Raw genomic sequence first — 27,663 nt, 5'->3', positions numbered from 1 at the left:
GTAAGTACAAAAATATTTATTGATAAAAAATAAACTTGTACTTCAGCAACTTGTTGAAAGTTCCAGGAGCTCTTCTGTTGTTCCTGTGTCACTAAGTTAAGCCCTCGATTTTTCACATTTAAGAAGGGAAAGAAAAATGCTAAGCATATTAGTTGAAGCAATTTTTTGCCCAGTGACAATCACATTATTGATCTTGTGCATAAAAAATATTCGAGGGGCTCTTCAGTGATAGTCTTTGGGTATTCCAGGGACTGCCGCATTGAGGATTTGCTGTGTTCATCAACACCTCTGTGTTGTGTGGTTTTGCTGTCAAAGAAGAAAATACCTCATGTTCAGTTTCAATAGGACCATTCAAGGACACAACTATTATGTGAAATGTTTTTAAAATGAATGCACATTTCATTAGGAACTCTAAAGGGACAGTGAAGATAATGGTTTTTTACAAATCATTATTCTGTATCAAAAAGTTCTTCCTGTATCTTAATTGCTTGCTTACTTTTAAATGGACAACTACAATCCCACCTCATGACAAAGTGGAGGAAAGGGAAAATAAAGTGGCCTTGATATTAAATCTTAGTATTTATCTGGGAGTTAAGTTGCACACTTGCTGATGTTTTATTGTGCTTATTAATCAATTGGCATATAAAAGGTAAAGATTCTCCTGATTAGTGCCTAAAATTATGATGGCTTTCTTCAAATATGAATATATAGTTATAACCATCCTATCTAGAAGGTTCATCTAAATGTCCTCATCAATAGTATACTTTTGTATAAATACTTAGTATGTAAGATACGCAAGTGTTATCTCATTCAGAGCATCTAAAATCTATGAAGGCTTTTGGATTTTAAAAGCCCTTACCTTTGAACACTCTTAATTTGATGTGTAGTCTCTCAATTGTACTATTTCGCTCTCTAATAATCAAATTCTTTTTTATGTTTAGCTTTGAAACAATATTAAAGGCAAAAACCTGACTCTCCTCCTATTTGGCCCTCCTAGTCCTCTTCCCCTTGAGTTTTAAGGAAGTGATTTCAAGTACCAATCTTAAAGTAGGGTTAGCTCTCCTTCTCCAGCCTCTTTGCTCCCTCATAGCAGAAGAGTTAGGAAAATGAAGTATTTTGATTTAAAAACCACTTTCTCCTGTGGTTAAATGAACTGAAGACAGGATGAGGCATAAACAGATGCCAAAATTTTAAGCAAAATGGAGGGAGAAAATAGACTGAAAAGTCACGTTTAGTAAATACTTATAACCTACAGCCATATCAAGCTTGCTGTTTTTTCCATACCTTTGTGTTAAAAATGAGATTTATTCTCAACTTCCAACGTTTGTGCATCACTTTCTTTGCAGTAACTTTCTGCCCCAACCGTATCCATAATATTGCTTCCACAATTCTGTGTATTATAGCCACTATCCATCTGACAGGAATGAGAAGGAGGAAAAGAAAATTACCAAGGATAACACTGCAAATTGTAATTCACTTATCCACAGAATTTATTTTGAGGAACTTTTGTGTGTGTGTGTATGAGGAAGATCAGCCCTGACCTAACATCCATGCCAATCCTCGTCTTTTTGCTGAGGAAGACTGGCCCTGGGCTAACATCTGTGCCCATCTTCCTCCACTTTATATGGGACACCACCACAGCATGGCCTGATAAACGGTGCATCGGCGCGTGCCTGGGATCTGAACCCGGACCACCAGCAGCAGGGCACGCGCACTTAACCGCTACGCCACGGGGCCAGCCCCTTGAGGAACTTTAAATAAGAAAATTTATTTTAAAATATTTTTTAAAATATACAATATATTTTATATATTTATATAAAATATATGATTTATATAATTACATATAAAATATTTAGTGAATTACTATATACTATCATTCACCACTGAACAATACAATGTAATATTTAATATTAATCATACTGAGTGAAATATAAAAGGAATATATAAACATAAAAGGTAGTTCTACATTTAACTGGTTGTTCTTCAAAATAGTCACTTTACTTTGAAGTCCTTCTAATAAAATATATCTTGTAATTTACTTTAGAATCAGTGAACAAGCCACTAAGAACATGCTTTCCTGTTACTTTGTGATCACACCCAGTAGATGAAAGTGAGGATTACAATCTTCACCTTCCAACTCATTTACCAAGCTTGTCTCTGAATGGCTTGGTTGCTTCTCTAAATAAAATTTACCTAAAAAGCATGCTACTTGTAAGAATATTCAAGGTAATATACATTTTTTAAAAGGTGAGTTACATTATACTCACATCCACTGCTGAAATAAAAATCTTAAGTTCATAATAGTAATACATTAATAATATATAATGGCTCTAGATGTTAGTTCAACTTTTCATTTTGATTAAAGTGGTAGCATTCTAGGACACACTGTTACAGCCCAAAAGAGCAAAAGGAAAAAAAAGGATTCTAGCGAACTTCAGTTTTGGTACATATTTGATAAATATTTACTGAGTGCCTAAAAATGTGCCAGGCCCTGTATGGCACTCTATATAATACTGTTCTTACTTTCTCCTTACAACAAGCCTATTAACTTCACAGATGCACAGTGCTGAGCCCGAAACAACACAAACCCCACAAGGGATTCACCTTGCACTTAACCCCCTTTCTGCAAATTAGGATCAGAGAGAAGGGGAAAGACTGTACTTTTGCCCTCATTACAAACATTAGAATAGCCTAGAAAGTGCATTCTATCATAATCTTAAGAAAAATGTTCCCAGTTTTCAGGGGTGGATGCATATATGTTGACTACTGGGAGTCACGTCCCATTTAAATAAATCCGTTTTGATGTATGAAAAAGAATCTTACATTACATCCCAGGGGTAACACCTTGCCCTGCTATTATTCGACAGCTATCTGGTCAAAAATGTCATTATCAGATTGCTTCCAGAGAATCTGCCAATTACTCTTCCTTTTATTATTGACCAGTGCCAAATCACTGGCTTATATAATTCAACAGTAATACATAACTGAATACACCAAGGGAAAAGTTAATAGTACAGTAGGGAGTAAGTAAGACATAGAGGGAGTTTCTACAGAAAGAGAAGGATGGATGGGCACCCCATGAGACGGTGGCTGACCACACTGGCTCTCATCTAGATCACTACTAAAGTCAATGCCTACTATGTACCAACCAGACAACACAGATCATCTCATTACTCCCCACAGGCATCAAGGTGGTGTCAGCATCATTTCACAGCTGAGAAGGATGAGGTGCTAAATAGGATTAAAAAGTCATGCTCTATTCACTGTCAAGTGGATGTTACCTTAAGATCCCACAGCCTGTAAATAACATAACTCGAATTCAAACTTACTTCTGATTGCAATGTTTATATTCTTCCAGTTGGACTATGCTGCCTTGAAACTGTGTCTCTACTGCCAATCATCCTACGCATTGTTACTAAATTTATTATTCTCCCACACAAATCAGATGTGGTCTTTCAAAAAACCTTGGATGGTTCACAACTGACAACAGTTGTGACTTACAATGCATTCCCTGAAATCTGGCCTCAGCACTTGAGCCCTTCCCTCATCATTCTCATCCTCATCCTTCTCTGTCCCTTCTCTCGCCTGCCACCTTTCAGAGAACTTACTCTCCCATCACTTACCGAAACCCAACCGTGTTCAGGACTGTTAGTTTCCTCACATTAACTCGAATCACAACGATCATACTGTTATCCTATAATCCCATTATCTCCATTTTAAATAAGAGGGAATGAGCTCAAAGAAGTTTTCACTTTCTGAAATTTATAAAACCAACAGAGCTAGGAAATAAATCTGCCATTTTGCTTTCCCAAGCCCATGTTCTTTAAAGACATGCTAGCCCCCCAGCTATAAATATTTGCACCCACGCCCATCCTGGCCCCCTGCCCTCCTATAACAGCAGAAAGGTTACCTTGCTAATCCTCCTAGCAGAACTCCAGAATCTATCCCATGTTGCGTGTCTCAGTTCCCTCACGAATAAAAGGAATCTCCGTTAACAGATGGTATCTATTGTATCTATTGCTGCAAGGTATCATGAGGATTAGATTCTGACTGTAAAATACTTGGCCTGCTCTCTGGTACTTGAAAGGACACACAACTGATACTTATTATTAATAATTATCCTGCCCAATTCTTAGTTTACTTTGTTCTTTTTCCTCTTCTCCTTCAAATATGCTAGTTTCTCCCATCTAAAGTAAAAACAAAGTAAGAAAAGAAAACCACAAAAAGATCTTGGACTTTAATGTCCTCCTCCAGCTATGATAATCTTTCCCTTCACAACTAAAGTTCCTCAAAGAATTATCTAATTTTTTCATTACTTCACCTTCTTTACCTTCCTTCCATTCACTTCTCACCTCCCCACTCTGAGGCTGCTCCCTGACCAAATTACTCCTGTTACTAATCCAGCAACCACTGTTAAAGCCCTATATCCTTTGTTGTTATTTTGACAATACTAACAATTCTTTCTTCTTAAGATATTCCATGACACTATGCTTTCCTAGTGTTCCTTCCTTCCCTCTGGCTGGTCCTTCTCAGTCTCCTAAAGGAAGCTCTGCTTCCTTTATCCACCCTCTCAATTTTTCCTCAGGCTTCCAAACCTTGGCCCACTCTTCTTCTCACATCATGCAGTCCTTCTGGTTGAACTTACCTATGCACTCATTCTGCTTTCATTCCACAAATATTTAATGAGTAGCTATTACATACAATTTTTTTTGTAAGCTCTGGGATAAACAAAAACATACATGATTGCTGGATTAATGGTCGGATTGGAAAGAATATAAAATGTACACGGAATTATGAAAGCATACAATGAGATCTAGCTTGGCTAGTGTGATCAGAGACGGTTCCTTTGAGGACATGACCATTAAGTTATGAGCTAAAAAATAAATAGTTAACTAGGCAAAGTGGAATAGAAAGGAATTCTACACAGTGTGTGCGAAGGCTCTTTGACAAGAGGGAACATAGTTATTCAAAATTGTGGAAAGCCAATGTGACTGGAACAAACAGGACGAAGGGAAAAAAAATGAGGCTGGAGAGTAAGGCAAAGGCCAGACCAGGCAATGCTCGGCCAGCCAGGCTATAGATTTATAAATTAATACCAAAAACAAAACAAGACAAACCTTAGAAATTAAAGATAAGATGTAGAAACAAAAACTCAATAGAACGGTTATTATATAAAGCTGAGGAAATTTCCCAAAAACTAGAAAAAAAAGGAGATAAAAAATATAGTGAAAAGATTTTTAAAAACTGGAGATTCAAAAAGAGTTCACCGAGAATAGAGGAGAAATCTAAGATATTCTTCTTTTTTTTTGTTTGTTTGTTTGGAAGATCAGCCCTGAGCTAACATCCATGCTAATCCTCCTCTTTTTGCTGAGGAAGACCGGCTCTGAGCTAACATCTATTGCAAATCCTCCTACTTTTTCTCCCCAAAGCCCCAGTAGATAGTTGTATGTCATAGATGCACATCCTTCTAGTTGCTGTATGTGGGACGTGGCCTCAGCATGGCCGGAGAAGCGGTGCGTTGGTGCGCACCCGGGATCCGAACCCGGGCCGCCAGTAGCGGAGCGTGCGCACTTAACCACTATGCCACAGGGCCGGCCCCTAAGATATTATTCCAGAAAAGATTCAAGAATTGAAGGGCAGGAGTTTACAGATCATCAAGGCCCTCTGAGCGCCCAGTACAAATGACGAAAAGAAACCCACACCAAAGAATCACTGAAATTTCAGAACACTGTGGACAAAGAAAAGATCTTATATTCCAGAAAGGGGGTAAAAAGAGATCATACACAAAAGATCGAGTATTAAAATGGTTTCAGATCTCTCACCAGCAACAGTGAAATAGAATCAATGAAGCAATGCCTTCAAAGTCTGAAGAACAATTATTTCCAAACTTTCAAATGTGAGAATAAAGAACACGTGATCAGACAGACAAGAGTATCTTGAAAAACGTACTCTTCCTGAGAAAGCTACCAGAAAATGTGTTCCAGTAAAGTGAGAAGTAAACCAGGAAAGACAGGAATGGGATACAGAAAGCAGGACCGAGAACACAGGAGAGGTGAAGGGAATTCCCAGGATGAGGAGGAAAGGATATTCCAGGACAACAGCTGTGTACCACACGTGGAGGCGAACCGTCCACAATAAAGCAAGTCAAAAGGCCCTGGGAAATATGGCTGTCTTCAAATGTTTGAAAGCTACCTCTGTGGTAGGAAAATAAGAATGTAAGAAAGGTTTTTAAACTACAAAATGCCCTGCAAAAGGTAGGCATTGTTATGCTGTGGCCCAAAGGGTAAAATTGAGACCGATGGGCAGATATCACAGACAGAACCAGATTTTAATTTAATATAAGGAAGAAGCTTGTAATGGTAAGAGAAGTCCCAAAATGGACTGGCATCCCCCTGCAGGTACTCAAGCTGAGTGGATGACAATTTAGTAGTGATATAGGCCTCCAAGGGAGTTGGATTGGATGATTAAGGTGTATTTCAACAAAACTACTAGATGATTCTTCTATAAATGCTCTGAAAAAAGAAAGTGAGAAAAAGAAGATAATGGGGGCCAGCCCCATGGCATAGCGGTTAAGTGCGCATACTCCACTGCTGGCGGCCCGGGGTTCAGATCACGGGCACGCACGGACACACCGCTTGTCAGGCCATGCTGTGGCGGCGTCCCACATAAAGTGGAGGAAGATGGGCATGGATGTTAGCTCAGGGCCAGTCCACCTCAGCAAAAAAAGAAGTGGATTGGCATGGATGTTAGCTCAGGGCTGATCTTCCTCACCAAAAAAAAAGAAAAGAAAAAGAAGATAATATCTTTAAGGCTAAGTTTAACTGTATATGCTTTTTCTACTTATGAGCCAAATTTAGAAGCTAAAACATATAAAAGTGATTCTAGTGTGTTTTTTTTGAGCAATGAACCTCAAAGTGAGAGTAGACAATACAAGCATAAAAATATGAGCAAAAGATTACATTTAATTTGGGGTCATTTAGAATCCCTCTACGAGTTTTATATTACAGCATGCCAAATTTGACAGCACTAAAGCATTATAGGGTTGTTGTGAGACTTAAATGAATTAATATATATAAAGTGGTTAGAAGAATGCCTGGCACATTGAACCACTGTTTAAGTATTAGCTATTACTATGAGTCAGTATAAACTTGGATTAAAGAACACGGACTCTACAGCCAGACTGCCAGGATTCAAATCTTGGCTTCACCACTTACTAGCTATATAATCTTTCAGTAATTTACTTAACCTCGCCAACCCTCATCTGTCAAGTGGAGATAACACTACAACTATTTCACAAGACTGTTGTGAAGATTAAACTTTACAAATGTAAAGTACTCAGAATAATGCCTGGCATATAGCAAGAGCTACGTTAAGTGTTAGATATTGTTACTATGAAATGGGAGGTAAGAATTGCCTTTCTGACTATTTTGAAATTCTTTCAAAATTCTCAGCTCAAAGAACACCACAATTAATGAAACAAATGTCTTTCTGAAAGTAACTGCTGGCTATGAAGTGTATTTGTCAAATGAATCATGCTTTCCTGTTGCCAGATACTGAAAATGGGAAATGTACGATTACACGAAAAATGCTGGTTATAAATCACATTTTCTAAAAGAAAACTACAAAAATTATATACATAAAAGGGTTTGGGGCCGGCCCGGTGGCGCAAGCGGTTAAGTGCGCGCGCTCCGCTGCGGCGGCCCGGGGTTCGCTGGTTCGGATCCCGGGCGCGCACCGACGCACTGCTTGGTAAGCCATGCTGTGGCGGCGTCCCATATAAAGTGGAGGAAGATAGGCACCGATGTTAGCTCAGGGCCGTCTTCCTCAGCAAAAAAAGAGGAGGATTGGCGGATGTTAGCTCAGGGCTGATCTCCTCACAAAAAAAAAAAAAAAAAAAAAAAAATTATATACATAAAAGGGTTATGTTTTTATGTTTTTTATCCCTAAATCATATAAAGGAAAGACAAAAACTACTGTATTTTTAGAATACAAATACTATACCAGAAATTTAATTCCTTCAGCACTAGATCCACATAAAAGGGAGATGAATCCTGAGGAGCTGCCTGTATAAACAGAGCAGCTGACTTCTTTCCTGCTCTCCTCTTTTCCCACTCCAAATAAATATCAGTTAATGTGAATATTAAATATGCATCATCAGTCCAAATTAAAAGAAACTTACCCTCTTGTATCACCTAGTATTGCTATTTTAAAAAAATATTATATAATGCTATAGTCCTCACATTTAACCCATTTTCTTTCTTACTATAATCTTAGAAAAAAGGATAAAGAACACCAGGAGAACAAAGTAAAGGACTATAGAATATTAAAACAACTTACCTGAATGTTACTGCTTTCGCAAGGAATGACACTGCTTTCTGCAAGAGGTGACATGCACATATGAGAGTTTTCAATGCTGAAGGCAATCCCACTCACAAAATCAGTCATGGGTAAGCTCCCATTGTCAACCGGCTCCTTAATCCAAGTGTTCTCGTCTGCTATCTCTATAGGATCAACCATATCCACAGTATTATTCTCCTTTTCACTTTCACCATCCTGCAGCAGTGCTAATTCTTTCTCAGAAGCACCAGACTGATTCTGTGTAATAGACATGGCAGTCACCACTAAACGTGGGCCACATGGAGAAGCGTCACCGTTCAACTGCCGCAGGTGTACTCCAGCAGTGTCCATGGCAGGTGACGAGGCATCTGTGGAAGGAACAGTCCCTTTATCTTCTTCAACTTCACTGTGAGCCTCAAGAGTAAAAGGAATCCGAATGAGTGAGGTCCGATACTGAGTACCACCTCTACACATCTCCAGTCTCAGAGGAGACCAATTTTTAATTGGTGAGCAGCCATCTATACAAGGACTTCTGATACATGGATTAGTAATTCCATTAGAATTTGTTCCAGATGAAGCCTCAGGAGAATGAAATGTAAACTTCCTTTGTTCTAAAAGATTGGGAGGGAAAAATTACATCATAAAAACATGGAAATGGAAAAGCCATTACTAAATGGTAATCATCATGTTTCACGCCAGAAAAACTGGGTATCTGTAACAGTTGTGTTGTTTATTAAAGCAAAATTTTGCTGTTAAAAACAATAGCACATACAAATGTGTCTCAATAAGCAGGATGAGGCTCTTCAAAAATAATTTCTCTGGCACTTTTTTTTTTTCGTGAGGAAAACCAGCCCTGAGCTAACATCCGATGCCAATCCTCCTCTCTTTGCTGAGGAAGATTGGCCCTGGACTAACATCCGTGCCCATCTTCCTCTACTTTATATGGGATGCTGCCAGAGCATGGCTTGACAAGTGGTGCATTGGTGTGTGCCCGGCATCCAAACCTGCAAACCCCGGGCCACCGAAGCAGAGCAGGCGCACTTAACTGCTGCGCCACGGGGCCGGCCCCCACTTTCCCTTTTTTAATTAAACAAAATATTTTATTCCCTGAGAATTATTTCCTCAAAAGCATATTGCTACTACAACAATATTATTCATTTATAAAAGATACCAGACAAACCAGCTGACAGCTACAATTTAATAGCTATACCTGGTAAATGAAATATGTAATAATCTATTTGTGTTTATGCAAAATACTGTAAGCAACATGAAAAGGCAAACAAAAGACTGTAAAATAATATTGGCAATAATAAGGAGCTTAACAATGATAATCAAAATGATCAAAATGCTTTAAAATTTAATAGCTTTTATAACTTAATTAGCTTACTAAAAACAAAATTAAAACAAATGGGCAGAAGCACATAAACAATCCTCTCAATGGTAAATAAATAGATGAAGTGTTCAGCCACACAAATAATAAAAAACACTAAGTTAAAGCAATGAGAGGGGCCAGCCCCATGGCGTAGCGGTTAAGTACGCGCTCCGCTACTGGCGGCCTGGGTTCAGATACCGGGTGCGCACCAATGCACCGCTTCTCTGGCCATGCTGAGGCCGAGTCTCACATACAGCAACTAGAAGGATGTGCAACTATGACATACAACTATCTACTGGCGCTTTGGGGAAAAATAAAAAAAAAAGGAGGAGAATTGGCAATAGATGTTAGCTCAAAGCTCGTCTTCCTCAGCAAAAAAGAGGAGGATTAGCACGGATGTTAGCTCAGGGCTGAATCTTCTTCACACACACAAAAAAGCAATGAGAGACCATTTGTTTAACAAAAACACTTCTCTGAACTAATAATCCCCCCAACCTCCACAAAAAACAAATGACCAGTAAACATTTGGAAAGAGTGCATCATAATAATCAAAGATACAGAAATTAAAACAGTAGGAGTTCGGGGCCGGCCCCGTGGCTTAGCGGTTAAGTGCATGCACTCTGCTGCTGGTGGCCTGGGTTCGGATCCCAGGCGCGCATTGACGCACCGCTTCTCTGGCCATGCTGAGGCCGCGTCCCACATACAGCAACTAGAAGGATGTGCAGCTATGACGTACAACTATCTACTGGGGCTTTGGGGGAAAAAATAAATAAAATTATAAAAAAAATAAATAAATAAAACAGTAGGAGTTCTTTGTGTAACAAACACAAATTAACAAACATCAAAAATAACAGTTAAGACCAGTGTTTCTGGATAGGGAGAAAACTGACTTTCTTACACGTTATTGATGAAAATTCCAATTGGTGCAAACTTTTATGAAGAAAATTTGACAAAATTCCTCAAGAGCCTTAAAAACATTCACCCCTTTTGACCAAATAATTCCACTTCTGAGAATTTTACTCATGGAAATAAATATGTACAATACAATGTATATACAAGGATAATCATTGGTTTTGTGATAAAGGAAAATTAGAAATAATTTAAATGTTTATCAATAAAACAAATGGTACATCTGTGAAATGGAATATTACATAGTGATTCAAAAATCATGGTTTCAAACAATAATAAATGACTTGAATAACCTGTGAAAATACTCATAGTAAAATGCTTTGTGAACAAAGCAGGATATAGAATTATAAATACGTATATATATGTGCATGTGTGTGTGTCCATACATGTGTGGAGCTATATATACACACAAATATACACATATATACATAAAGGAAAGACTAACAATAATACAGTTTTCAGTTTTCCAATTCTATTTACTATGTATTGGTTTTTTTGTGAAAATTTTCAAAAAGTGCTATAATTTTTTTGCCAATAGAAATACGTAAATTTCCATGCACTATATTTACCTTAAAAACCTTACTCAAATGACTATATCTTTACAAAATATGAATATCCTATCACCGAAGTCTGAACCTATAGGTCAGAAGGCATACTAAAACCAACTTATCTCTAACATTGCCATCTTTTTTTGATTCCATTTAGAAGAATGTTTGACATAAATACTACTAATCAAATGACCTGTATTTAACACTAGAGGAGAACTTTGCTGAGAATTGCAGTCTTGAAAGGTAAATTCAAGGTATGTGTAAAAAACAAGCTAAAAAGAGCCTCTTTAAAAACAAACACTGACAAGATAAAAATTTAAAGTAGGCATTTTATTATGAGACATACCTGAGAGTGGTGTCTTTCCTATCTGAAATGCAATTGGTGAGAAAGTGGGTGAAGAAATAGGTGAAGGACTGGTTATACTTCCCAGACTGTATTTTTTTGCACTACCCTGAATAGGGCTAGAAGAAAACTGCCCCTATAATAAAAATAAACAAATAAAATTATATGGTTCTCTTTCTCCACGCTGTTATATACCACATGCTATTTATCTTCATCTTTGAAACACATTTATAAACTAGGTCATATAAACTTTGGTCATTCACCAAAAGCAAGATGCCACCTTTGCCTTTTAGCAAAAGGCATGATGCCAAAAGGCAAGGCATCTTGTAACAATGACAGTTCAAAAGATTGTTACAAAATTTTGAAATAGAATATATTAGTCAAGATAAAATATAAATGCACTGTGTTTATACAAACCATTACATTTCATACTAAGCTGCTATTTACGAAAACTTTTAAATTAAGTTACTCCATGAATGTCAATCTAGTTGTGTTATACTGAAAATCTTACATAATTCAGTAAATAACTTACAACTGAAATTCCTTGAGACTCATGATAAATTTGGTCATCCCATATACCTCTAAATACAAAACTGGAGAGTCTGACCAAAAACATTCTTATGACTAATGACAAAATGTGAACTAGGCTAATCTGTATGAAATATGGAACCCAAAAGACAATTATTCCTCTTGAAAGCAATATGAGCATCTAGGTCCAAGCATATCTATAGCAAACTAAGCAGCCACGTTCAATACACTTCTTACCGAACTCGGTGTCTGCACAGGGCTCCTACAGCGTACAGGAGATAAATCTATTGAGTAAAAAACCTCGAGCGAGGCTTGAGCACCACTATGAGGACTTCTCGGAGAAGCTGGAGGTAAGGAGTCAGAGATACTTCCGTTGCCATCTAAAAATAGCTTTCTTCGGAGGGATGAAGAACTAAGGTTTCCAGGAGATTGATCTGCAAATTCATCAGCTCTAAAATAGTCACCTATATTTAATATTAACAGAATAAAAGGCAAAGCTGGTCATTTTGAAGAGCAATTATATTTCAGTTATCTGATTTTTAAAACCCAGCATGTACTATATGTTTGAATTTTTTTCAAAAAAGAGGGCAAAGTTTAATTGCATATGTGATGTTTTAAATCTGAAATTATTCCTTCTTTTTTGAGTGCTTCGTTATAAGTATAGGTAATACCAGTAAGATGTATCCATGAATAGTTTATGTCTATAGTAAAGTTCATTATGATAAAAGGCTAATTCAGGCCATGTTAAAGAAAAAGGAGAAATTTCAGGATAGTGTCCCCACTTCTTCAGAAAGAGGCATTGCCACATATTCCCATTTACAAAAAGCCATCAAAACAAAACCTTTTATTTAAGTTATTAAAGGTTTAAACAAATACAGTACTTACCTAATATGTTTTCTAAATTAAAATCCACAGGAAGAGACAGCAATGTCTGACAAGCAGCTGGAAGCAAACAGATAAACAAATACAAACATGGATAAATCAACGTAAGCACATTACACGCAATTTAGCACGTGCTTCCCAATCAACTATCTCCTCATGATGTTCCAGCCAAGCTGAATTATTTCATTTACGCATTCTATTGTATAACATGCCACCTTCCAATAAGTGCTTTCCCATACTGTCCAGCACTGCTGTAAACCTGTTAATGGTGAAAATTAACTCCTGGTTATGCTGGTGGCACCTGAATCAAAGAAGAATTCAGCAATCTATATTTGGGGATAGATTTCCCAACATTAACAAATTTTCAAAAGAATGCTTTCCAAAACCAGAAATCAATTCACATGCTTTGAACAAGAAAACAGCATATTGCTCTTTCTAAAATACAGCCGAATGCCTCTATTCTGTTTTTAAAAGTCAGCTCTCATATAGCTCATTCATAAAAAGCAAACAATTTCAATTCCAGCGTCAAGTGTTAGCACATGAACAGAATTTAATATCAAATGTAGCTTAATATGGAACATACTTCTTCTCAGATTATATTCATACTCACCATTGCTTTTCTCAGAATGGATAGTCAGCTTTCCTCTAATTGGAGATTCATTATTTATGTTAATTCCTGTAAACATTTTAAGTTAAAAATCAGACATTTTATATTCTTCATTTATTTTAGGGTAACTTTTCCCAAGTAAAAAATGAAAGTGGAAACTTTTATTTTACAACATTTAAAAAATAAATGTCTGCATACATAAGTATATAATTTGGCACGTTACTGTTAAGTTTATTTGTTTTTAACTTTAGGGGAGCACAGGATAAAACCTGAAGGATTACCATAGCATATAAGGAGGCACCAAGGAATATCTTTTAAGGAAAGCATGGTTGCTCTCCACGATGTCAACCATAAAAGCTGGGCATGCATGTTAGCCATCCTCAGTCCTCAGACAGACCCTCTGATGCTTAATGTTTTTCCAAAATGGGTTTAGACAAGTTGTCTGAATTAAAATGCCAGATCATTTTGACAAAAGCTGAAATCTGACAAAACCATGCTCAGTTTTTTTCATGACAAGAGTCAAAAATAAGGCTGCAGATAACTTTTTAAAAAATTGAAAGTTAATGACTAAATATTAAGCTTTATAACTTGAAAATCACCAGATAAAAAAACTAAAACACACAATGACAAAAATGGATAATATAAGCAAAATAAAAAGAAGGAAAAAACAAGGAGACAAAAAACCCAGAAAGTTTAAATTAAGATAACAGAATAAAGACTAGTAACCTAAGAATCCTAAATAAATAAATGGGTGAATGAGTGAGTGGGTGAATGAGTTAAAGTCTATTAAATACTATCAGAATGAGTAAAAAAATAAAATAAAAAATAAAATTCTAGATTCAAATGCCTTCTTTGCTGTAGGCAGCATGACTTTCTATAAAGCAAATGTAAGCAAGGCACTCTGCTGCCGAAAACCCTACTATGTCCTTGGTCTCTAGGCTGCAGTCCAAACACCTTCATGGCATAGAAGCCCTTCAAAAACCTTGTCTTTGTCTCTAGCGTGGTTGTCTCCAACTAAACATTACTATTTGAGTACCTTAAAACTACAGGTTCTCTCTCTCACCTCTAGGTATTTCTCACAGTCTTTCCTCTCTGACTTACTCCCCCATTCCCTAAGTCTGGCTAACTCAAGTCTCAGCTTAAATTGTGTCTTCTACCAGCATGCCTTCCCTGACCTCCTTAGATCAGACAGACACCTACAGCAGCAATATCACAGCACTTCTCAACTCTATTGCAAGTGTTGCCTTGGTTGTTTCCCCTAGAAGGATTTCTTAAATAAGTTTAAGACCACAATCAAATGAGGAAAAAAATGCATAGATTTGATTACACCAAAATAAGGATTTCTATGCAACCAAAAACATCAAGAACAAACAGAACACATATATGACAGAATGGGAGATGATATCTGAAATGTTCAGAACTAATATAACTACATTATAAAGGTAACTTGGAAATTAACAGGGGGAAAAAAGACAACTCCAACAGGAATATGACCAATTAATTATAAATTGGCATTTTACAAGAGAGGAAGTAAAAAAGGCCATCAGTATATGAGAAATGAAAATTAAAACAATCATTTAGAATGTCAAACAATCCATTAGAAAGGCAAAAATTTGAAAGCTGGATAATGCCAAGGGTTGGTGGGGATCTTGGGACATAAGATATCCTAGGCACTGTTGGTGGCCGCGTAGACTGCGCAGCCATTCTGGAGAGTAGTCTGGCACTGCATAGTCAAACCAGGTAGAAACACAGCCTGTAACTCAGAAATTCTCAGTCTATGTATATATTCCAAAAAAATTCTCACTCAAGTCCTCAAACAAAAACACATGAGGGTACTCATTAAAGCACCTTGCTGCATAAATACTAGTAAAAGTTGATGCCATAAGCCAATGTGTACAAACAAAATCATTTTTCCCCCTGACTCACATTTCCTTTGTTATTCTTTAAGTAAATAATACTGAGCACTTACCATATGCTAGGTACATGATATTGGAGGTATTATCTCATTTAATCTTCATAATAACCATCATTTTATAGATAAGGAAACTGAGGCACAGAAAAGCTAAGTAACTCCCCTAAAGTCACACAGCTAGTAAGCTGTATTGGGCACAATTCAAACCCAGACAATATTACCCTAGAGTAAGGATCAGTCAACAATAGCCCATGGGACAAATCTGGCTTGTTGCCTGTGTTTGTAAATAACGTTTACTGGAACACACCCACACTCAGTCATTATGTACCATCAGTGGCTTCTTTCATAGTACAGTAGTAGAGTTGAGTGGTTGCGACAGAAATTGTGTGGTCTGCAAAGCCTAAAATATTTAATATTTGGTCCTTTATAGATAAAGGTTGCCAACCTCTACCCTAAAGTAGCATTGTCCAGTAGAACTTTCTCTGTGATGATGGAAATGTTCTATGTCTGTGCTGGCCAATATAGTTCTCACTGATGTGGCTATCGAGCACATGCAATGTCCACAGTGTGACCAGGAAACTAAATTTTAAATTTTAATGTATTTAAATTTAAATAGCCACATGAGGCTAGTGGCCACCATATGTCAAGAACTGTGAAGGGTCTGAGATTTTACCCTCCTTGAAAGCTAACAAGTTAGTGTGTCAATATTCCATAGGTGCTGGCTGAAGACACGAGGCCTCTGGGTCAAAGACAAAGGACTTCATTATTCCTAACACAGCAGGCAGCATAAGCTTCATGTTCATGTCAGTCCCCTTGCCCCTAGAAGCGACATGAAACAGCCCAAGTGGATGCAGTGTACACAGTGGGTTTGTGTCACAGCTGAGGAACCCTGAGCTTGGGAAATCCCATTCCTGCTGCAAGCAAACCTGCTCCAGAAGGAGACACTGTCATTATCATATTGGACAGCAAAACAAACCTACCTTCTGCTTTGGAGGGACATACTATCTCTGTCTTCCAAGGGTGTTCACAATACAAACCTCCTTGAAAAGATAGTTTGAAACAAAACCTGTCCATGCCACTCCTCACAAGATGTATAGAAATTCAAGACCTATGGAGAATTACCTCCCAACACCATATTGGAAAGCACAACTCTGGAGCCCACCCTATTAACCACTGCACTCTGTCATCATGGGCTTGATTAGCATATCAAAGAAGCTGTAGCATTTTTAGCATCTTCCTGATCCTGTATCACTTTAACTAAAACAAGATACTTGGAACATGAAATGATGTTATAAAAAAGATCACAGGGCCAGACCCAGTGGCCTAGTGGTTAAGTTTGGCACGCTCCGCTTCAGCAGCGTGGGTTCAGTTTCTAGGCGTGGACCTACACCACTTGTCTGTTAGTGGCCATGCTGTGGTGGCGGCTCACATACAAAAAGAGGAAGATTGGCAGCAGATGTTAGCTCAGGGGGAATCTTTCTCAGCAAAAACAAAAAACAAAACAAAAAAGATCACATAAGGTTAATTCATCTGTGTAAAAACCCAACATTAAAGAATCTGGAGGGAAAAACTAGTGTCTATGAAAATGTCACCTTGGATATAAAATTTTAGAGTTGGGAGGGATGTTAACATATAACCATGTAGTTAACCTCTTTATTTTACAAATAAAAACTGAGGCCTAAAGAGATTGAATAATTTGATCAAGGTAATCCCCTTCTGATTTATAGCAGCAAGTCTACAACTCACGTCTGCACTCACTTTTGCACGCTACCTTTACTTTGTAATGCCTGAGAATACAGAATCTGAACTGAGAATGCCTAGTTTTGAATCCAGGCTCTACCACTTTTATCATCTCTGTAACCCTGGACAAGTGCTCCAACCTTTCTAAAACTAGGTTTTCTCACCTATAACATGAGGCTAATAACAGCATCTACCTTATATGAGTTGTAAGGAATTACTGAAAGCACTGAGCACCGTCCTGGCACATGGAAAGTGCTCAGTCCATTTAACCTACTATTGTTGTGGGTTTTTTGTTTGTTTGTTTGCTGAGGAAGATTCACCCTGAGCTAACATCCACTGCCAATCCTCTTTGTGTGTGTGTGTGTGTGTGTGTGTGTGTGTGTGTGTGTGTGGAGGAAGATTAGCCCTGAGTTAACATCTGTGCCAGTCTTCCTCCACTTTGTATGTGGGTCATCACCACAGCATGGCTGATGAGTGGCAAAGGTCAGCACCCAGGATCCGAACCCACGAACCCTGGCTACCGAAGTGGAGAGCGTGAACTTTAACCACCCGGCCATGGGGCTGCCTCTCTATTGTTGTGTTTTTGATAAACAATGGAGCAAATATTCCCTCTTATACTGAGAGCATAATTAATGTATGTTACATAGAAGAGTGGGCAATTCCACTGAAATGAGAAATGCATGTATACAACTAATATTCGAACACTGCTCACAACCCAAAGGGCAGTGAACGCAAATATAAGAAAACTATTTCCTGGAGGTAGAAAAATATTTGGAAGATTACTGGCTTGCTTCTCAATTTCCTTATTAATTTTGCAGATAATCAGCTGTATTATCCTGTCCCAGAGGTCATGTAAATGTCCATCCTTCCTCTACTTTTATAAGACATCAGCGAATTAGCAAAAAGCAAAGCAATTTAGGATTTCATTTAAAAAATTAACCTTAAAAATCACTGCAAAAATCATTAACAACTCAGGTCTATATTCAGTATCAACTATTTCTGTATTTATGGATTCTCTAAACCCATCACCACAACTGATAATCACAATGGTCATGAAGAAAAGTTAAATTCAGAATAGAATGCCAAAAACAAAATTTAGTACATTTTAGTCAAGTTTTGAATCCTAACCCTTAAACAGTTAAATCCTCTGGTATCCAGAAACTTAATTTATAGCAAGCTTCCTACCAAAGCAGATAAACTGACACTTCACTATATGTTGCTTTATATTCACTGATTTTTATGATTTTATGATTTTCATTCACATGATTTTTAATACCTTTACTGGGATGATATTCTGAAAGCTGTTTTCCTTCATGATCAGTCCAAGGAGAGGGTACGATGACATCCTTAGTAAAAAACTAGGAAAATTAAAGTCACACAATTAGGCATAAATTCCCCTTGCAAACATGAAAAGGTATCTATGTTATTTTCAAGTAACCATCAAACACGTTATATACTGACTTTATAGTTACATTTTAAAATTTTAATACTTAAGAACATAAATGACCAAAGGTAAAATGGAAGAAGTTTAAAGTATATATAAAGAGAAATCTTAAAACTTCAAATCAACCACTTAAATTTAAAACTTTCAAATTAAGCTAACAGCACTAATCATACAGAAAATATTTTTAATTTCTCCTCCATTTCTTGGGGGGGAATGACAAAAGGGAGAATGAAGAGGGAAGGAATAAATGGAGATAGGCGTATACAAGTAAGCCAGTATGCGTGGTGTGCTGGAGGTGGCTTGTACCGGCTATCAGATCTAATTGTTAAATTTTCAGGAATTGTGTGTGTCAGCTGTTAAACAAAGCCAATATTAAAAATAAAATTACACAAACTTATGATAAATTATATTAAAAATAAAGGTAATAAGTACTCAAAATCATCACTTACTAATTATTTTACTATATTTATCAATATTTATGCTCTTGAGGTTAATTACATCTTTTGTAGCTATAGGGTGGGACTCCTACATATAATGGTGTACCACTGCACTTCTTCTCCCATTCAGTAAAGTCACATCAACAACTTGAAACTGCCATGGGTGGAGTATTTACACTATGGATAGCAGCAATTACTAAAACGCATCCCCTTCCCACAACCAGAGGGCCAGTTGTTGAACATTTACCAGCACACCACTGGCCAGGGTACTCAAACGGAGATAGAGCATTTGGATAAATGTCCTTCCTCTTTCATTCCAGATATAAAATTGATTAAGCCTAATACAGTATTTTCCCCTTCCTTCTCTGTTTTGGGGGCAACTCAAAACATTTTCTTTACATTTTACTATACCTATCTATGACAAAGAACTAATTTCCTTGGCTAAGCTACCTATGAATACATGAGGAAACGATGTAAAAAAGGGAGGGAGGGGAGCAGAGATGACGATATAGACAATTCCCAGAGAAAAGGGAATATAAAGGACTCATAAACTTATGAAGCAATACATAAGGTCATGCAAAATAAAAGAAATATAAATACAAATAACAAGATGAAATTTTTAAAGTAATAAGAGTAGCACAAATTAAGAAGTTTGATAATAACCAGTATTGCAGATATGAGAGAACAGACAGTATCATAATGTGCCCAGGAGTATAAACTGGTACAACCTTTTGGGAGGGCAATATGGCCAAATCTACCAAGACTGAAAACACAAATCTTCTGACTTAGCAAGTCCGTTTCGAGTACACACAGATATATGCACAAGTGTGATCACTGCAGCATTATTTGTGATAGAAAAACACCAAACACATCCTAAACATCTATCAACCGGGGCTGGGTTAGGTTATGGGACATTCATAGTACGGAATATTAAGCTATTACTAAACATTGGTATGTGCTAATAACAAAAATTATCTAAGAAAAATTATTAAGCAAAAAAAGCAAGATGCAAAACAGTAAGAGAATTGTGTAAAATATTTAAAGGATATGTGCTATTATATACATAAAATGAATCTGAAAGCATATGCAAGAAATGTTACAGTAGTTAAATTTAGGGAGTGGGATGGGGGAACAAGAGACTCTTCATTTTTATTTTCTATTTTTTCCTTGCAGTTCGAATTTTTCATTGTTTTTACCATGTAGTGCATGTATTTATTGTATTTCAAATATATATATGAAAAAATTTAATCTGTTGCTGATGCATTAATTTGTTTCTGATACATTAACCCTAATCTTCATTCTGACTTTTTCTTAAGTTCCCTGCTGAATTTTCCTTTAAAAAGTTAAGGATTCGAAAGAGAGAGCTTATTTTCCAAAATGTTGGGAAATGGAAAAGAGTCTGAGAATATTCAACTGGGTAGAAATCAAGTGACTGGATTAGAACGAAAATTGTGAAGTTACTAGATAGATTAAGAAGCAGATAATGTTTGGCAAGAGTAAATTATATGAAACTGTTTTCTAAGAAACAGGCTGTATTTGAAATATACACTAGAAAAATAAGTGCAGAAGGGGCTGGCACACCACCTGATCTCTGAACGCGTCAGAGCTGAAGTCTTTGGGCTGCACAAGAGCCAAGTAGAGCTAAGGAATAGAGGTGGGCAGAAGGGGCTAGAGAGGGGAAAAAGGAAAAATAAAAACTGCTGCCAAGACATAAAGACTTTCCGAGGAAACAATTACATAGATAACCCTTACTTACACTCTAAGAGGAGTTCAGCAAACAAAGCAAGCAAAAAGTGAAAAATTTAGTTCCTTATTTTTATTGAAAAAAAAATCCTACGTTTCTGATATACTTTTTATATTTAGCAGAAAGACATTTCATGAAATAGCTACATCTTAAAAATCCAAAGAATTAACAACAAAAGATAAAACTATTACCAATGCTAATCTAGATTTTCAATGTCTGAAAATATTGAACCTCCTCTACATAAACTCCAACTTGAAACAGAATTCTGTTTGTGCTAGTCAATATTCGGAAGGCACAGGAAGACAAACTGTGCTAGGCCCTGAGAAGGAAAAGATGAATGAAGCACAATATTGGCCAAAAAAGGATTCAGTTTAGGGGAGAGAAGAACTAAACCAATCATTCCAATAGCATATAAGTACAATGAGAGGCACCAGAATAGCTGAAAAACACTGGTCTTCTGGGAGCACAGACGGGCGCTTAAGATAGCTGGGGATGGGCAGGTTGGTGAAGAGTTGGGACAGTAAAGGATTTGAAGGAAGTCTTCCTAAAAGAGGTGACACACGCAGAATTGATGCTTCACTGGCTTAATGATCAGTAACAGATTTAAGTTACCTCTTCAATGGCTTTTTGTCTTTTGTCTTCCACATCTTTATCTATTCTATACAGAGATAAAGAAGAAAAATAACCATGCCATTACTTCAGCTGCTTGAACATGTAAAATAATAACCTTTCAAAGAAATAATTTCCTTCTGTTGAAAACTAGCAAATGTTAAGCTCATTTTAAAAGAAAAACTGGCATCTTATGACATTTAGTAAATGACGGTATTTAGATATTGAGCATTGTGCTAGTAAGGCTTACCTTCCTCTTTTCCATTCATAATGTGAATGGAATAGTATTTTCTTTGAAAAGGCTTACATTGATATAACTTAAAAATTACTATTAACAACTAAAGTAATTTGAATAAACTTTGTCCTTTAATCACCACAAATTCAGAAATATTTCATTCCACAGAAATCTAAAAATTGTCCAAATGCTTTTTCTTCAATTATAGCAAGTTTATCATAGTTATAATTTAGAATCAACTCTTACTCTGAAATAGAAAATAAACTATCATCCTTACAGTTCTGAATAAATAGGCAAAATTATTATGAAATAAAATATCAACAATATAAAGTTCTGTCCAAATGAATTCTTTTTTTTCCCTCACTTTGATACAATATGCAATTACAGCAACACAAATTTATCAGCTATAAGGTTTAATATAAAATGTCAGGTCTCAAGCACAAGGCATAAACTTGCCAAGGACCCAGCAGTTAGCCTTGTAGGACCACTTCTTTAATCCGTTGCAGGAAAGAATATTTGCTTTCCATCAATAACTTGGTATGACACTTTTTTCCTCTCAAAATTTTTTCATGTATATATTTGTTTGTGGCTTAACGAAGCTTATATGATAATGTATATGTTTCAGAAATTAAAATCAAGTAGGTTTTTCAAGTATGAGATTTACAAGAAAATAGACTACCATGATAATCTACATATCTCAGCTTGAACAACAGCCATTTTGAGGATAATAACTCAGTTCTCTTCATCTTATCATGGACATAACCAGGTCAAAATGACAGTGCATCATAATAGCATAAAGTATTAGTAAGCTCTGATCTAGCATTACCTCATTCAGAAACCTTTTGCTGCTTCATCAGAGGGATTTTAAGAACCTGAAGTATTCAGGTGATTGCTGGAAGCAGTGAAAATCAGTCTCGCCAAATACGGTAGAGCGAGATCACGGAAGGTTCTAAAAGTCATAGAGGACAGAATACCCCGACCAGTACACCACACGACACCGTCATGATGTACACAGGTTACAGGCATGCCCTGAATGGATCCTTGTGTGTGGGCGGGGGGGGGGGGGGGCGCTAGGATTTTGGGATTATTCACCTCCTGTATGGACAAACTCATTTGTTTTCACCAGTATGCCTTACAGTTATCATTCTTTCTGTGTAGCATGGCATGAAAAGGGTCAGAAACACTGAAATAGGGAACTCGGATTAGGCAGGAAGAGACATCGGAAGCAAGTGCTTGTTTCTAAAAATGATTCAACATGTTTTAAGAGTATACTCACTACCCTTGGTAGAAGCCATAACCATTCACTGTATTACATTAGTAAATTACATTAAAATTAGGGTCTTTTCCCACTCTTTTCCCCTCTCCTATATTATAAATATATCAATTGAAATACACCAAGATTCTTTTCATAAGCCTACCCAGACAATACATCATTTATTAACAACTATACAAATGTTGTGTCACAACTTTGCTTAATTGTATTGTTGACTCTAGAGGGCAGGAATAACATTCTATCCTTCTTCAGTGTTCCTCACAGTGCCTCATAGTGCTCAACAAATATCTCTTGACTGATAGATAATAGTTGCCCAGAGTTGAATATACTGAAGAGAAGAGGCAAAATAAAGCACACAGTTTGTGTGAGATAAAAAATTAGTCTCATTTGTGACTCATTTGCTTTTAGATATTATTTTTCACCTTCTTTTTCAAAGGTATTATTTAGATTTAAGTTAAAATCTTTTTATGCTCTATCTCCATTCTATTCCCTTTCTACAACACTTTGGAGGAACATTAACTAATTATGAGGGAATGGTCATCAGGTTACCAAGCCAAGAGAGGAAGGGATAGAAGAGCCAGACAAATATTTGCAAGAGCATTTCAACATGTGCGCATCTTTGCGTGATTGAATTCTAAAGTTAAAGGGAAAAGGATTATCTATTATTTTGAACTGACAACATATGTACCTTAGGACTGAAAATTAAAAGCTGGTCATGCCAGTATGTGATATTTTTTCAAATATAAAAAAATCAGACTATAAAACTGACATCAACAAAAGAGTCCCTCGAACTATTAATGAATACTGCTATCAGTAATTTGTAATTACAGAATACTGCAATTTGTAATCAAAAACTAGGTCTGTTCCACCAAAGAAGTGCATGGTCTCACTACATTAGGCATCAGTAAGCAGCACAAGTCTGAGGCACATTAGTAGTCGGAAACCTACACGACACATTAACAAAGAAGTTAAGGCTGCTCTGATTACTAGGTGAATTCAAGACAATGTAATTCAGATCCCCAAGTGTCCCACATCAAAGTTGGATGATGTCTAGAAAAGCTCTCTCTGTTGTTAATGGATACCCTTCCATTCAATGTGTCTTAATTTGGTAAGGGGATTTTTGGCTTCCCTAAACATAGATGACAATGAAATAGCATTTTGCTTTACCCTACACCACCAAAAAAGAAAACAAAACAAAAATTCAATGGCAGAAGCCTCAATTAGGTAGAAACGTACAAATTTCAAAATGCCCTCCCTCTACCAATGCTGGGGAGGGAGAGTTGTCCCATAAGCAGCAGAGGAAGGTTATCTCTAAAAGAAAACAACTCCTACCCAGATTTGGAACTGTCAGTGAGGAAATCTTTCTGGATACAGTTCTTCAGTTACATAGGATAAATCTGTATCATTATTTTTCTTCCCTGATATCTTTACATATAAAAATATTCACTCTGGAATTTCCTCTCTCTCTTCACTTGAGAGTGGGTTATTACACTTACGTGCAAGAAAGGAAAACTTACCGAGAATGACTTAAGTATAAAGCTTGACGATGAATGTCTTCTGGGTCTATTTCTACAGGATTTATTACAGCTAGTTGATCAATAGACCATCTAAATTTCCCTGGAGTCTTAAGGAAAAAAAGTGAGCTTATGAGTAAAAGCAAACTAACATAGTTCATTAAAATGCTAACCAACATCAGCTTCAAAAATAATGTAAATGGTTACAATATAAAAATATCTTACAGATCATATTTTAAAATTTGACTTCACCACTAAATTAAAAGGCAAATGGTAATCAAATCACACTGAATCAACTGACTTGACTGTATCTCTTTAAAAATATCCAACTCTTCCCTCTGGGTGATTTTTTACATAGTAATAGAAAAATTACAGTAGAGCATTAAAGGTATAGAAATTCCACAATTAACACTCATCAGTGATGTAACATGCCCAAGTAAGAATCTCCTAGAGTTATCAAAAGTCTTTACTTTCACTAAAAATGAACTGAAATTAAACAAAGTTCTAACTACAAAAGTGCCAGCAAAAGCTCTTAAATAGTTGATCCTTGAAATAATTACGAATGGCAACTAGCACTGCCCTTTCGCATTCAATTATCCAACTAAACCAAAAACTTATTCAAATGCTAATCTGTAATTCAGAATATATTTTTGACAAATTCAGGCTTAAAAACCCCAGAGGCCAATCATTCTGGCCTTGAGGATTAAGTTGCCGTCCTTCAATTATTTTTATTAAGACTGATTAAAATTTATATGATTCAATTAAAAATCATAAGGTGAGATTAATGACTAAACAGAAACTGTGTAACTGTAAAACTTTCCTCTAGTGCATACCTGCTCAAGCTGATGTGAAAGTGTAGCATAAAGAGCCACCCAGTTTGTAGATAATTTACTAGGTTAAAAGATCAGACTTCCAAAGAACTTCTCCAATGTAGCCCATAACAGTAAGAATAAGCTCAAGTGATGAAGGCTTCCCTAATCCCCTCAAGAGCACCTTCCCTTCCATGTCACTCTTATGCTTAACCATTGCTTAACCATGGCACCTATCATATTCTGTGGTCACTAGTTTAGTTGTGTCTATCCCATTAGAGTAGAGACTGGCTTCTTTTCACACACTCTGCAAGCTAAGAATGGTTAACAAAATCCCAAAAGAATATTAGCATTTCATGACATGTGAAAATTACATGAGATTCAAACTTCAGTGTCCACAAAAAACAGCTTTCTTGGAGCACAGCCACGTTTATTTTGTCTATGGCTGCTTTTGTGATACAAGGCAGAGGTGAGTATTTGTACATCAACGAGATGACTCGCAAAGCCTAAAATATTTACTGTCTGGCCCTTGACAGAAAAAGTTTGCTGACTCCTGCATTAGAGTATAAGTTTCTTGAGAGTTTGTGTCTAATGACCTGGACTGTTCAAGGTATAACCTCTATGCCTAGCACTGTATTTGACACACAGCAGCATTCAAATGTTTGCTGAGTAAATGAGAATAGATAATTAGATGACATGGCTTATTTTCTAATATGGTATTTGTAGACATATCATCAACCATAGTATCCAGGTACATCCACAGTTGCAGGAAACTAACATATTATCTATTAAATTAAAAAAAAAAGAGAGAAATGCTAACTAAAAAAAATCTTCTAGCTAACTTATTTTTAGCCCAACCACTACACTATAAAGAACAATTTAAAAAGCACATTCCAGATATATATGTTCCATGATAAATTTCCCCTCTACCTTGTAAAGAAAGATATTACATTTAAAATTATTTTTAAACACTAGTCAAGCATAACTTACTGGTAATTTTGTTGATTTAAAAACAGAAGGACTGGAGAGAGTTTGTTCATGGAGATTAGAATAATCACCAGGACTTTCGAAAGGGTTTAAAACAGGGATCCTTCCTGGAGTTTCCGGTGTTATTTGCATTTTTGATTCTTTGACATCTCCCATAGCACAGACAAAAAACTAAAAGGAAATCAGAAGTATGTATAATAGAACTACAAAGTTCCATAGACATTCATTTTGACAATTAAAATATATTCAACAAACATATATTTCACAAAAGCATGAACTCAAAACCTAACTTCTTGGGCTTTTTTATAATTTACAAAAAGCATCACATACATTTTCTCAAGAGATCCTCTAGATAACCTTGAAAGCTAGAAAGGAAATGTATTAGTGATACCATTTTGCAGAAGAATTAACGAGCTCAGAGAAGTGGCTTTTAAGCAACAGTTGACCAAGCATGACTGAGTTCACGTCCGCCTTCGAGGCAACTAAATGCTACTACAAGCACAAATCCTTTTCCAACTAAAGGACTTATACCTATAGTGTTTTTATTCATTATCTCAAGTCTCTAAACACTTGAACATCATTCAGACAACCCAGCAATTCCCTATCAAACTGCAGTTACTAAACAACAAGTATTTGTAGCAAGCAAATGAGAGACAAGAAAGCTTGTGCACGGGTGCCTTACTTGCACATCAGCCCGGGTCAGAGAAGTACGATTGACTGAGGCTAGGAAATTAACCCCCTTTAGTTGCCTCGCCTCAGACAGCCTCCTTTCGCTAAGACCCCCAGGATTGAAGGCAAGACTGCTTTACTTTCAGTCAACAGGGCGCTACAACTAGAGAAAAAAAATCCACTTCTTGGAACGCTGAAGTGCAGCTGGCTTCGGGAAGAAGAGCAGAGGAGGACACTCATGCCGGTGTCACCCCCAACCCTACGCGATCACTCTTTCTTGGCACCCCTTTCTTCCGCACCTACTCCCTCGCTGCTCCCATTCACCCCGGGGCGAGCGGGCAGGCAGGTCGGAGCCGGGAAACGTGAAGCGCTCCAATTCGAGACAGCAAGAAAGGCCAAGAACTACAAAGAACGTACCTAGTGGTGTGTATAAAAAGGAAGCCCCCCAAAGCGACTCCAGGGCGCTCCCGAGGGGCCAGACCAGCTCCCACGACAGGCAGACTCTTTAACTCCCCGCTTCCGCGCTGTCTTAGGCCAACCAGGGCACGGGGCTTGTGGGCGACTGGCCAATCGCATCGCACCGCTGTCCGCGAACCAGCCAATCGCATTGAGGCCGCGTAGCAAATTCGAATGGCAACTCCTCGCTTCACATTCCGCGCAGAGTAACGAGGCTCCAAATTCAAATCAACGCAGCCTCACGCCGGCGACGAGCGCGAGGGGCGGAGCCTGCCCGGCGTGAGCGGGGGACGCGCGGTGTGATTGCC

General features: G+C 37.2%; 1 protein-coding gene across 1 annotated transcript; it reads right to left on the bottom strand.

Annotated features, from left to right (window-relative positions):
- On the bottom strand, positions 1-27,570 carry BORA (BORA aurora kinase A activator). The gene is given in 14 exon segments (XM_058548292.1): positions 1-282; positions 285-306; positions 1,285-1,297; positions 1,299-1,414; positions 8,338-8,948; positions 11,513-11,645; positions 12,275-12,501; positions 12,923-12,979; positions 13,530-13,595; positions 18,455-18,536; positions 21,416-21,461; positions 24,438-24,544; positions 26,234-26,401; positions 27,317-27,570. Coding segments are annotated over 13 exon segments (1,731 nt in total). The 5' UTR covers positions 26,387-26,401; positions 27,317-27,570; the 3' UTR covers positions 1-184.
- Positions 27,571-27,663: the final 93 nt, after the last annotated feature.

The sequence above is a fragment of the Diceros bicornis genome, chromosome 9, assembly GCF_020826845.1.
Source record: "Diceros bicornis minor isolate mBicDic1 chromosome 9, mDicBic1.mat.cur, whole genome shotgun sequence".
Lineage (NCBI taxonomy): Eukaryota > Metazoa > Chordata > Mammalia > Perissodactyla > Rhinocerotidae > Diceros > Diceros bicornis.
The sequence above is the reverse complement of the archived record's forward strand: the minus strand, read 5'-3'. Positions and strand labels throughout refer to the sequence as shown.